The 14,258-nt window shown below is 40.2% G+C and overlaps 1 protein-coding gene across 1 annotated transcript in view; it reads right to left on the bottom strand.

Annotated features, from left to right (window-relative positions):
• The window catches only part of LOC308135567 (voltage-gated inwardly rectifying potassium channel KCNH6-like), a gene marked incomplete at both ends in the record, with an annotated part of 36,458 nt that extends 31,951 nt beyond the window's left edge, over positions 1 to 4,507 (bottom strand). Inside the window, 2 exons of the mRNA XM_080503618.1 lie at positions 2,343 to 2,573; positions 4,432 to 4,507. Coding sequence (XP_080359744.1) covers positions 2,343 to 2,573; positions 4,432 to 4,507 — 307 coding nt within the window. The remainder of the gene's footprint in view (positions 1 to 2,342; positions 2,574 to 4,431) is intronic.
• Positions 4,508 to 14,258: the final 9,751 nt, after the last annotated feature.

The raw sequence follows: 14,258 nt of genomic DNA, 5'->3' as shown, positions 1-14,258 counted from the left end.
AGGCAGCAGCAGGGGGAGTTATGAGCCTCGTGAGGCTCCAGAGCAGCTTGCGCTCAGAAGTAAACTGTCTCTGAATGATAGACTTACAGTGTAGAGCTCAGAAACCTTAGTCCTCGTGACCTTCTCATTGAGTGTGAGGGTTCTGCTGCAGCGCTGGTTTTATTCTATTCAGCTGAGCAAACACGTTTAAGTACTTTAAATGTCCACGTCCTCCACACTCGTCCTTCACGGTCACATCCCGAACACTTTGCTTCTCACAGGCTGACTGATCCCAGGAAGCACTCATCTTCTCTTTCATGTTCGCTCCTCAGCTTTTATGTTGTTTTTTAACTGTTACTTTCTCCCTTTTGACAATGTGTTGGTCCGCCGACTGCTTTGCTTCTACTATCTGAAGGAGATGAAAGTGTTTCAGGTTCTTCTCACGGAGCAGTTTTGAATCAGTTTTTATCTCACACACACACACACACACACACACACACACACACACACACACACACACACACACACACACACACACACACACACACACACACACACACACACACACACACACACACAAAATGTCTTATGAAATGTTGTAATGAAAATGTTTCCAGATACAAACTGTATTCTAAACATTGTTGGTTCCAGGTTCACATGTCTGGTTTAGACCAGTGTGCATCAGAGAGCAGCAAACTGAACTTTTAATCTATGTTTACTTTTGGCGTCTTCTTTGTAGGGAGGAAGATCATTTGGGGGCTGTTACCTGTGCTAAACTATTTTCATAAGACATTACTATGGGAAGCTGCACATAAATAGTTTTTGCCGGATAAACCATGATGTGTAATTCTGCAGTCTGGATTTTGAGGTAGAGCAGCGTCGGCCATTTTGGAACCTCTGTGCTACTTTTTGCAACCTTCAGAGTCTACGGTGCAGGAAGCAGGTGGATCTTTGTCAAAACTGTTTCAGCCTTTAAGAAGACGCTGTCCGACTTCATAGTGAGACAAACTGCTGGACAATCGTGCAAATGTTCTACTGTGACTTTGTCTCTTTTTACTTTTTATTCATCTGTTTTCTGTCCCCCTGAGGTGTTTTACAAGACAATTCTCCTGATGTAACTCTATAAGACATTAATGCAACAGATTTTCTATATATATATTTAATGATCAGTGCTGGTGCATAAGCAATAGTGTGCTAGTTCACTGTTTTTCAACCACTGCTCCGCGGCACACTGGTGTTTCCTCCAGATCGTCAGGTGAGCCGTGGGAAATTATCCAATTTCACATTTTTTTCTAAAAATCATTTGCTCTCACAGCCGACAGTGTTGAAGAGTAATCATGTATAAACACTCGTCACCACTAGAGGGCAGCACAGAACTTTGCTGGTGAAATATAAAGTGACAGACGTCAGTGTGGTTAATCTCCACCTCCTGCTACCATCTTGTATCAAAGTACTGTGTCAGTGACAGTGATGGAGAAGTTTTAGAAAAGGAAGAATGTGAACCAGGATCTCAGCTCTTCATCCATCAGGTCCAGGTTTCACACTGACGGAGTCACAGTTAAAAAGAAGAAATTGGGAAATACTTTTTTCTGTATTTATTTGATTCCTGTTGATAAAACTTTGATGAGAAAGACTTTAAATTGTTAATAGAGGCTACAGAGTTTCACATTTTAACATTTTCAGGTGGTGGTGTGCCTCCAGATTTTTCCAAAGAAGAAAGTGTGCCTTGGCTCAAAAAGGTTGAAAAACACTGTGCTAGTTAATGGTTCAACATGTGCAATAAGGTCAGTCCAGTGTTTTCACTAAAGACTGAATTCGTTTGTACCAAACGTGTGAATTTGTCCTGCAGTGTATCAGACGATGCTCCAATCCGTCTGGTCTGGGCTGAGTCAAACTTATTGAAACTGTCACAACACTGGTTCATTTACATTTGTTGATCATATTATAAACATTTGTAAAGAAAGTTTAATGTCTGTAAAACACTCAGTCACTCCGTTGCTCCTCCCTTGTGTTTCCCTCTCCTCTGCTTTCAGACGTGCTTTGTCTTTCATTGTCGTCCTGTTTGGAGTTTACGCCTCCTTTCAATTTCTTTTAAGTATTTACCAACTTTCCCTGACATTTAAATGGTCAGATCAACATCCCAGAAGTGGAACTGGCCAAATGTTATGATCAGATTAAGTGTTAAAGTGTTAAATCAATCAAATGAAAGTATCCATTTTCCTTGCAGAGTATCGTTTAATGCAAAGTCTGAAAGTCAGATGCCTCTTTAGAGAAAATCATGAACTCTTGTTGAGTTTATGATTATGGGAGGTATGGCTAGTCCAGTTGTAGCATCAGTGACGGAGAAGGGTGTAGCTTCCTACCTGCTTTGGTGTAAAGGGAAATCCCCACCTTCCTCTCCTCGGCCCCCAGCAGAGCTTTCGCCATCTGAGCGATGGCCGGCCTCCGGGTGTGAGGGCCGTACATGAAGCTGCAGGTGCAGGGCTTCTGCATCACTTCGGCCCGGGTGTAGCCACACATCTCGCAGAACGCGTCGTTACAGAAGATGATGGCGCAGTTCTCCACCTGGGCGTTAGCGATGATGAACTTTCGATCTGCGGAGGAAAGGAAGTGACCGTTGTGGGCGATAAAGAACGGACTGGACATGACGAGAACGACTGGACTGACACTCTTAAGCATTGATGACAATCATGTGAAACTGAACCCAATGTTTTGATGAACACTGAGATAATGATGTCGCTGGTTATCAAACTACATTCGGTGTAAAAAGCACATCAATTAGACAGTGGAACATATAAAACCAATACGTTACTGAATTCCAAAGGAATTTATTCGATTTAGACCTTTTTTCAGCCAGAAATGGTAGAAAGAAACAGATTATTTAAATAATTTTCATCAATATGATGATATCCACCATAATGTAACTACCACGAGTGTTTTACATTGACTAGAAAGTATTGCAAAATCTTTAGATGAGTCTCGAGGGTATGGTGTATTATTGAATGGCCTATAAAGGGTTAATATTGAGTGATTATTGGGGAACAAAAGCACCAGCTGTCGCTGCGATAATAATGCTGGTTATGATTTGGGTAATGGTCACTTTGCATGATGACACTCATTCTGCAGCTGCATGCGGCTTGAAATAAAGCAGTGAGGTGAAACATGCTGAAAGCTGCACTCACCAATAATTCATTCAGAGGAGAAACATTGGGATCACACTTTTATTTTCATTTAAACAAAGATTGTAAAGAGATCACACATTAATACATAGTGTATATATAATATCAACTCTGTACTCTAGCGTCAGCAGCAAGAAACATGATTGCATTCTAAAAAAATCGCATACATTCAAAATAAACGTCTTGGTTTGTAACAAGGATTTTCAGACTCAACAAATCAAAGATTTCTGGACTGTGGGAGGAAAACACACAGACATGCCCCTGGATCAGGAGCATCAAGGCAAACGTTGTACCACCGCTGACTGAAAATGTAAAAAACATATACTGCTTTCTTGAATGGGCTCTTATTAGATAAGAAAAGTGATTTGTATCAGAATTGTCATATATTTTCTCGATATTTAACGTATCAGAATCACACTTCTAGTAAATTTAAGAAGAGATGAGGGCCATGAAAGACAACGTGTAGAACTGTGAGGCCAACGTGTGAAAACTACCAGCAGCTTCCTGCTGCAAAACAACTCCTGGAATTCACTAAACATCAGAGACAATAGAAACTTCCAAAGATGTATTTTACTTCCTTATTTCAACTTTACATCTCGTGACAACAGGACAGGCGTCGAGCACATGAGCATAAAAATGAACATAAAGTTAAAAAGCGTCCCTCAAGAGTCCACACAGCGAAAGAGCACTGATATAACCTTCGTGGTTTAATAATTATATTATCCGAGCTTATGAATGAGGAACAAAAACAAATACAATACTTGAAAATATCAGATGCTTCTTTTTTTAATGATCACAATTACAGTATAATGTAAAAAATGCTGGAATCCTTTAGAGTATATTTTGTCCAGGACTGAGAGAAGAAGCAAACATTTCTCTCTCACTTTGTTTGACACATCTAAAAGGATTCAAAGCAGCATAAACAAAATAAGTAACACACAATAAATCTGTATGAAATTGAGTTTTGTGTTGAAATGACGTGATGATCATGTCAGTGACCTGATATTTTAAGATGCACAGCAGGTTTATTTCAGGATGATCCTCCACTCAGATAGTTAAGACGCTTTACATAATGTCTTAATTGTGTTTTAGTATTAAATCTTTGATGGCCATTTCATTTATAAGGTGTATTAAACGTAATGGAAGCAAACAAACGGTAGATATGACAACTTTCTGGATTACACACAGATTCAGTTCAGGAACACAGTTGTCATGCAGAAAAAAGAAAGTCCTCTAATAGAAGAGAAATGAAGAGAAAAGAGCCTGGACTTACTCTGCAGCTCGAACTTGCGGATGATGGTGTCCAGGAAGGTGTTCTGCGGGGCCACATGGCCCCTCCTCACCGGCATGGTGGCAGGAGGAAGGCGGGCTGGAGCCCTCTGACCTGGGGGGCTCAGCTGCCCGGACTGGGGCTGCGGGCTTTTGTCACAGCGGAGTCCTCCTGCTTCGCCCCGCCCACCTCGAAATGCTGCTCTCTGATTGGTCCTGACTGCAGGTGTCAACCACAGAAGCAGGGGGGGTAACGCAACTGTAGCGCCTCCAAGGGTCGCCAAGCAGCCCCAAGAAATGTGATTTAAAAGTGGTTCATTTAGATATTTTTTTAAATGTGTGAAGATTATAATTTGTTGCCTGGTTAATTAATAAATACACCAATAAAACATGCATTTATGTTTTGTTTTTTTTTTAAACTAAAACGCAGTGTGATATGATTCCACCTAACACATGGATTAACCTTTGAACTTACACCTTCCCGATTTTACCAGAACATTTTTCCTGGTGACTGCGTAATTTACTAATAGTAATGAAACATGGAGAGCTTTTTGCAATAACAAAAAAACAAAAAAGTGACAAAATCACTGATGCCTTCACTCTAAATCAAAACAACCGACGTATGGTGTTTATTAGAACATCTCATGGTGAGTGAGGATGATGGGGCTGGGGCTCGGGTCCTCTCTGCACTCTCCGTCTGGTGCCTTCCGGGTTGGGGCGTGGCTCTCCAGGGTGGTTCACCAGGGCCTCCCCGGGTCTGGGGGGGCCACCGGGTGGCTGGGTGGTGGCATCCAGGCCCGATGACCTCAGGCCCCGGGGTGGTACGACGGGGCCCCCCACAACAGTTCCAACCACACCCAGTGGACAAACCACATGCACATGCGCGCAAACACACACACACACACACACACAGTTTTGCTGTATTGCCTACTTGCTAATTTATACTCTTGCTCAAAAATCATGTTACCGTCTAGATAGCGCTACTCAGGCTGGTTTAATCTCACAACAGTTGGCAAATTCTCTCTCTCTCTCTCTCTCTCTCTCTGTCTCTCTCTCTCTCTCTCTCTCTCAAGAGAGAAGTGGTGTACGGCAGCCATGAGATCCAAGAGCAAAAGTTGTTCTGACATCAGAAGGCTCTCAATCACATCACATTGTTTGCCCATGCTGCTGAACATGACAAACAGGGTAACAAAAAAATAAAGTATACAATATGTATACCATGTATGGACTATGAATTTTCTATAAGTGGTTTCATGTTTCACTCTTTTCTGGAGTTTAATTAGAGTCTGTATATTTTCTGTATGCATTTCCCCAAACCTCAATACAATACAGAATATATGCATTAAAAGTGAGAAATACAACATACAGACATCTTGTATCTTCTGATCTGATATCTTGTTCAAAAATATCCCCTATTTTGTCAATAATACCAATAGTTTTAGATCATATATATTCTGTATGTGGCTTCCAACTGAATTTATGATCTCAATCATTTTCCAAACTTCAAAGCAATATTGCTTATTATTAAAACCTTTCAGGAAAGTTCAAACAAGAATAGACAGGCTCTTTGACGAACAGAGCAACCACACTAATTGACATTTTGTTGTTCACGGTAATGAATTTCACATAAAATAGTGAAGAAAAGTCCACTTGTGCCTCTCTGAAGTGATGAAGTGTCTTCTGCTGTGCATGTTGGAGTTACAGTATGTTTGACCTTCAAACTAAATGTTTTTATTCGACAGCAAACTTGAACATGTGAAAATGGCAGGACTGCCAGTCGACATAATTGTTCAAAAGAAAAGTCAATATGATCAGAGGACTCCTGCTATCTACCATATATGTTCCTCTGTTGCTCTTCTACTGATGCACAATGCATCTAAATAGGAAGTTTGTTCCTCACGAGGTGCTGTGGTCACGTTGGGCTGGTGATCCAATCAACCCTCACTGAAAAGACTGATTGTTCTCCACAAACAGGTGGAGGCACTTCTCTGCACTAACACAGGGTTTGAATTCATTCTTGTTGTAAATGAGACAAAACGTCCACACTTGATTTTTACACCTGAACATTCTCTCATCATGTGCTGCTCTGCCATTCGGCCTCAGAGATTCACACAGAGACTAAAGGCTTTGTAACGTAAACGTGTAACCAGGTCTGCCACAGGTTGAGATACGTAGAACCACCGGATCATTTTCAACAGTTTTTAATGAGTTCATTTCAGACATGCAGTCAAAAATGTTCAATATACAATACATACAAGCTTCAAAATCCATTTTTATGAATTTGTAACAATTTACATCACAAAAAATGTCAATATCTACAAATGATACATCTGAAATATATTTACACAAAACAACCTCTACATAGACAGAGACAAAAGTCGTCATCCAGGAGCTGTTCAGAGCTGAGTGCCCGGCCCGGCGCTCTGCTCACTGCTCAGGGGACGTGAAGTCCAAGTACTGGGCGCAGAGTGTCGCTGCTGCTATCTCTGTGAGGGGAGGAAGTAATACATATATGAATCAGCATAATCAATCATTGGGGTTAAAGTAATTTAAGAATCATAAAGAAGTTCTTCACTTGACACTTTCAGAGATCAACGTCAGACTCTGGGACGCTGGGTGTCTCCTGAGCCTTCAGAGTAGAGCAGGGGTGTCCAACATGTGGCCCGGGGGCCAGAACCGGCCCACCAGACCATCTAATCCATTCGCCATGTGATTTTTGAAATGTGAAGTATAAAAATGAAAACTGACAGAGGCGGATCTAAAAACACCAGATTGGCAATAATGACATTCTAAACCGCCCTCGGTCAGAATTTGACTCCCAACATTAATGCGTCTGTGGAGGTCACATGACACAACACCTTTCACAATAAAACGAGTCCAACTTATGTGAAGTGATACTTTAGACACGTAAACTCAAAACAATTTCCAGATGATGACAAATTGTTTTAATCCCGAATACGATATCCAGATACAGGTGACTGAGGGGTTTTTAATATAATATGAATAATATCTGATTTCCTTTAATATGTATATTTCAGAATAGACTGGCAAATTCTTGCAGTTACAAAAGGATCAAAGAAGGAAAGACTTTGACGTTTGTCCATATCTGCAGTTTAACATGTTATGTTTGACTTGTTGGCCCTCCAGAGGTCAGATCAGGTTGATGTGGCTCCTCAAGTGAAATCAGTTTGACCCCCCTGGAGCAGAGTCTGGGATGCTGGGCTCCTTGACTGCCAACTCTGTAACTTTAGGAATTCATCAATATATCAATTAGTACATTAAATCATCATTTGTTTTATAGTCATTTAAGAATCATAATAGATTCTGAACTTACCACCGTCAAAATCAGACACCAGGTGGTCAGAAGTGTCTCTTCACCAAAAGGTCAATATGGACCAGTCTGGGAGGCTGGGGGCCACAGAAATAGTGTCTGGGACACTGGGGGCCACAGAAATAGTGTCTGGGATGCTGGGGGCCACGCAGCCCATCCCCTTGAGGGTCTTCCTCTGCTCCCTCTGGAAGAGGGAAAAAATTACATTAAAAATTAAACTGTGCCTCAGAACATTTAGCAGCTGTAGGAATAATCAATAAAGTTGTATGTGATTGCAAGGAGCTAGAGGAGAGTAGGACAAAATGGGAGCTCAGATGCTAACGAGTGTTTATGAAAAGTTATAAAAGAACCCAAGTTTCATCAGCATTCATAGAAAATCACAGGTTGTATGTCACTGCGTCACGTGTGCTTCACGTCCACCACGCTAACTGTAGCTCTCAGTTATTCACGTGAAGTAACGAGTAAAGAGCCGGTTTAAATCGCAGTGATGATTAATGCCTTACTGATTTTAACAAAGTAATTAGTTACAGCACTCGTTACTGCAAAAGTAATGTAGTTACTGTAACACATTACTTAATGACACGTTAGTCCCAACACTGGTCACTGCTTTAGTTAAAGAACTCGTGGAAAGAAATGAATAGACAATAACAGATATGTGGTTTGTAAACGGTGTTTGGTGATGTCAGAAAGGCTCAGTGAGGCGTCACACAGGGATGAAAAGACTTAAACCCGCCCCCTTGGGCCTATGATCTCCAGTGAAAGAAAACTAATCCGATTACTGATTAACAGTTACTCCTTTAAAAAGTATCTTAGTTACTTCACTGATTACTTGTTTTTAAAAGTCACTAAGTTAGAGTACAAGTCATTTTTTAGTTACTTCCAGCAGCTGCCCCCCCCCCCCCCCCCCCAATCGTCTGAACATAGAAACTGCTGATCCTGCCTCCTGCTCCTACTGATACATATTTAACCTTTGACCTTCATTCTTTGTTGTATTTATATCTGACTCACGCTTTTATTATCACATTTTACTGTTACTGCTGTTTATTTACCCAGAGATGTAGTTGTAGTCTTTATTTATTTATTTTCACTGCCTGCTTGATGCAAATCCATTTCCCCTCTCTGGGACAAGTCTTTCATTGATTGATTGATTTAAAGGGGGGGGGGGGGGTTTGCAATGTTAAGGTTTATTGATGACAATTGTTGGTTCCCATTCTTTGTTCTTTGTGTGTCCTGAACGCACCGTTAGAGAGTTGGCCTGTAATTGGCTGAGAGTGGAGAAGGTGAGGGTGCAGCTGCATGTGTGGCTGATTAATATATTTTATATTGAAATATTATTTTATTTAAAGTTGTGAACGTTGTGAAAATGACATTGTAATATTTTCTGCCTTATGAATTAATATAACAGTCTGCCTCAGTAGTATTTTGGTTTATATTGTTTGTGTATAAAGTTAATTAAATAGTTCCTCTTACCTGTTGTAGTGGGGGGGACATGAATTGGTGATGCACGCAACACAAATTATTTTAAAAACCTCATCGCAGGCCTTTGACTGTTTAAGCAAAACTTTAACACCCGTATGTCTTCAATATGTACAAAAAATAGTCGTAACTCCTTGATGAATGAACATGGCAGTATTGGACTCAGTCAGTGCTTTACAACATATTTCTAACAGTCACATTGTCTCATTTACTCTTGTTAGAATACATAAATTAGTGTCATTGCTTTGTAATTTGTTTGTACTTGTAGGTCCAATGTGTTCAGCCAGTATTTCAAAATAAATAAATAATTGTAGAATCACATAGGTGAGGTTGTTCTGGAAACAAAGACACCAAGCATTCAAGTGAAACAGTCTGGAATGTTCAAATATAGAGGTACAAGCATGACTAGTTAAAAACGGATAATTGACCCTTGACCCCTCTCTCCTGCTCTCTCTCTCTCCTGCTCTCTCTCTCTCTCTCTCTCTCTTTGTCTCTCCTGCTCTCTCTCTCTCCTGCTCTCTCTCTCTCTCTCTCTCTTTGTCTCTCCTGCTCTCTCTCTCTCTCCTGCTCTCTCTCTCTCTCTCTCTCCTGCTCTCTCTCTCTCTTTCTCTCTCCTGCTCTCTCTCTCTCTCCTGCTCTCTCTCTCCTGCTCTCTCTCTCCCTCTTTCTCTCTCCTGCTCTCTCTCTCTCTCTCTCTCTCACTCTCTCTCCTGCTCTCTCTCTCTCTCTCTCCTGCTCTCTCTCTCTCTCTCTCTCACTCTCTCTCCTGCTCTCTCTCTCTCTCTCTCCTGCTCTCTCTCTCTCTCTCTCTCACTCTCTCTCCTGCTCTCTCTCTCTCTCTCTCTCTCTCTCTCTCTCTCTCTCTCTCTCTCTCCCCCATTACAGTTTTTTTTACAATTGTTTACACACTAAAATAAAAAATTGCACACAATTTGCGAAGTTCTACTCCAAGGAGCAAAACGCCTCCACAGATGTGCACAGAACATTGCACACAATGTCTGCTTCACCCTTTTTGCAAAACATTACACACAGTCATTTTCACACCTCAGACACAGATCAGGACTGTGACGTCACTTCCTTGTGACGTCACTTCCTTCAAAGCCCCGGATTGCCAGCGAGCACGCTAATGAACAAACTGGAGAATCACATCCACCGGGTGTGGAAACACACTGGTGCTCATTAGAAAACGCAGCACTCAGGTCAAGTGTATGGACTTCATGCAGCCATTTTTATTTGTCTACAGATTTCATTTGTTTCATTGATTTCATGGTTGGTTGATTACTGTAACTGATTATGATAAGAAATACTGTAAGTATTGAAAAAACCACTTGTAATATTCAATCTGCAGCAACAGTGCTGTGTAATGCTTGGTAAGTTTATAGTAGGCCTATTTATGTACATTCTCCCTATATCTCACATGAAGACATCTATCTGACATGTTTGACTGAGTGTCTGAGGGAGAATCGACTTTCAATCTAACTAGAAATTATTCATACAAATAAAGTGCAATATAAGTCATGTGATGAAGGATCCATCAAGGAGCAGGAGGTGTTTTAACCTCCACGGCAACCAAGTGTTGTTTGTTTTTATCGTTATCATTATTTTTGTCATTTGCTTCTAATTTCTCATTTCTATGTATTTATTTTATTTTTGTCACTTGTCCTGTTGTTTGTTCTAAAATGTTAAAAATCAATAAACAGATTGTGAAAAACATTTTTTTCAGTTCTGTAACGTTCCAAAACCAACATTAATAAAATCATAAATCATAAATGACATTTAACTGAAATAAATAACTTAGGGCTTCACAATTTAAAAACAACAACAACAATGTCTGAATGGGATAAATTCTGACTGGATATACATATAAAAATGTCTGGGTTTTTTAATCCTAATTATTAGAATCCTGCAAAAAGGTGTACTGTACTTTTCAGAGATGTGGTGTATTTTGCAGCTGTCATTAATGTATCGTGGTTTGTTTGATAGAAAGAAGGGAAAAAAACATAGAATTGCATTTATGTTCATTTACAAAAGATTAAAGTCGATGTGGCATTAAAGTCCTTCAGTTGAAGTTGTTAATTGAAGATGCAGCATGATGATGATGATGATGGTGATGATGATGATGATGATGATGATGATGATGATGATGATGATGATGATGATGATGATTGTGGAATATTTATCTCGTTGTTTACAGTGAATCCACAGTAATTGGAGTTCTCAGGACTGCAGCTGCAACATGTTGTACTCATCAATACGATCAGTATAAAGATCATCCTATTAATCTAGACTGTTGTGTTTGGTGCTGTTATAAATAAAGTTGGATTGAATAGATTTCAGTAACTTGACAGCATTGAGCGAATATAGAAACAGATTAATTTTGTGAGCACAACCAGTGAAGGTACGTCACTGACATTTCAGAGGCTCTACTGAAGCTGTGAGTTTCTTCCTGCTTCAGTCTGACCTCTAGTGGATCAAAACTTCAATTACAGCTTTCTGTTGCTTCTACGGCACACATTTTAGGATTAGTTTAAAAGAACTGAAGAATACATTCATAGTTTATACCTTAGCGAATATAATATCTATAGTTAATTGCAAAAAGATTGTTGAAACAGTTTGTTGTTCGTTCTGGCCTCTAGGGGGCGTAGGTTCATAAATCGTAGTTTCAGTTAAAAGTTGTCCAAAGGAAGTGACAGAAAAGGAAGTTGTTTGGTACCAAAGTAGACAAATCCAGTCCAAGTTGACGTGTTAGGACTGTGTAAAGCACTTTAAGGTATTTAAGGATGTCACAGCGTGTGTCTGTTGGACTTCAGTGCAGATTTCATCATTTCAGCTTCATACAGACACTTTCTTCTGTAGGACGTCTCGTGTCTCGTGTCTCGTGGACGTGATGCAGGACAGACGCTCAGTGGGGACGGGGGACACACTGGCTGCAACAGTACAAGTTGATTAAAAAACCTCTTTAAATATCGGGCCAATGTTTCAGCTACTGTAGATTTGTTTTCTGAGAGTAAAGGTGTATAATTATTAAACAGTGTGTTGAGGTTTGGAGGAAATACTGTACATACTGATCCTATCATTAAACTCCAGACAAGAATTACTAGAATAATAAAAAAAATAAGTTTTGTTTGGTGAAACCACTAATTTATAGGAACTTGTGTGTTAAAACTACAAACCCATTAGAGATATTATTTTGTGTGAAAAAGGTATTTGGAGGATTTGGAATGGACTTAAAATTGTTTCAATCTTTGTTTTGCTTCAAAAAAAGCCATTGAAAGGTAAAATAATTAAGGGCTACAATGCAAAATGACTGAAATTGGAAATCATAAAGAATAATGACAGAGTGAGATTTGTTTTTTGCTCTTCTATTGTATTACTGATGTTCAGGGGAAATGTGTGGACTTTTTAAGAAAAAAGCCAAAATAAACCTTGGCTTCAGCCTTTACCCATTTCAGCGACAGCCATTGAAAGAAAAAACTAAAATATACAAACATTTACGTGTGAAAACCTTTCAGCAAGATAAAACTGAATGCAAAAAATGTTTTTATTTATTTATTTATTTAACTACCTATTCATTAGCTCCAACTGGTGACATAAGAGCAGAACTGCATCCCTTATGTCACTGGTTTGTGACTGAACCCACTGTGTGCAGCAGCATGTTCCATTCCTTCAGCTATACTCCAGTACAACGTTGTGAAATGACTCCAGGTTTACGCTGTGGGTGACAGTAGGTGTTCTACAGTATGGAGTGAGACTGTGGCTCCTCCTCAGCTACTGCTGTCAACTCAAAAAAAAAGCAAATAACATTGTAATTTATTGCTCAGTCCATCACCAGTTCTTCTTCTTCTTCTGTTGGAATAAATGTTCTGAATCAAGGCCACGCTGATGTCACACATTTACACGTCAGTTTATTATGCAATGAGATTTCCCGTGCGTTCCCTCTGAAAAACACGAGCTGCAAATAGACATCACACACAGGAACAGTGACGTCGCTATGAGCAGATATTCCGAGATTATCGAACTGAGTTCCAATGCCAAATAAAGAAGAAACACTAATCCTCTGATATGTTGGGTAACATGGTGGCAAATGGCATGGCAGATGTGCTTCCTCCTCTGTGTGTGTGTGTGTGTGTGTGTGTGTGTGTGTGTGTGTGTGTGTGTGTGTGTGTGTGTGTGTGTGTGTGTGTGTGTGTGTGTGTGTGTGTGTGTGTGTGTGTGTGTGTGTGTGTGTGTGTGTGTGTGTGTGTGTGTGTGTGTGTCACAGTGAGGGTGTGAAGCTAAACATGTGTGTGCCATATATGTCACAGAAACTGCTGCTGATTGGCTGCAGCTCCAAATGCCCCCTGCTGGCACTGAGACAGAGAGAGAGAGAGAGAGAGAGAGAGAGAGAGAGAGAGAGAGAGAGAGAGAGAGAGAGAGAGAGAGAGAGAGAGAGAGCAGGGTGGGTGGGGGTGGGGGTGGGGATATAAAAGGGGAATTACAGGAATAATATGAGGCAGAAGAGACCGACAGTGGTAGAAACACAGAAATCTGCATTTCACAAGCAGCTGGAGCAAAAGGTAAGAAACAATCTTTTCCTTCTCTATGGTCTGGTCCTGTTTTCTCCAAACTCACAGTGCAGGTGACAAATCACTGAAGACCACATGAGATACTTCTGCACAGCTGGAGAAAACAAACCTCTCCTGCTAACTCACCTGATGGATGCTTTCATGCTGAAATGTTGATTGAATAAGAAGACTTGTACACCACGTGAGGCCATCAGATTGATTTATTTCAGAATGATAACAAACTGGGGTTGTAAAAACCAAATTATCTCGGGAATACATTCCATTGAGACATGGTTTTAAATAGTAGACCGTCAATTATTAATACTGTCTACTACAGAAACAGTTTTTGGATTTTGTAACTTTAAGTATAAATTTACAAGGCACTTGAATTAAATTCATATAATCTCCAGGGTTGCCATTGTTCACTTTTCATCACAGGGGCGCTCTTTAGGTCTTTAATGGTGAGAACTTTAAACCTGC

The sequence above is a fragment of the Blennius ocellaris genome, assembly GCF_963422515.1.
Source record: "Blennius ocellaris genome assembly, chromosome: 10".
NCBI lineage: Eukaryota > Metazoa > Chordata > Actinopteri > Blenniiformes > Blenniidae > Blennius > Blennius ocellaris.
The sequence above is the reverse complement of the archived record's forward strand: the minus strand, read 5'-3'. Positions and strand labels throughout refer to the sequence as shown.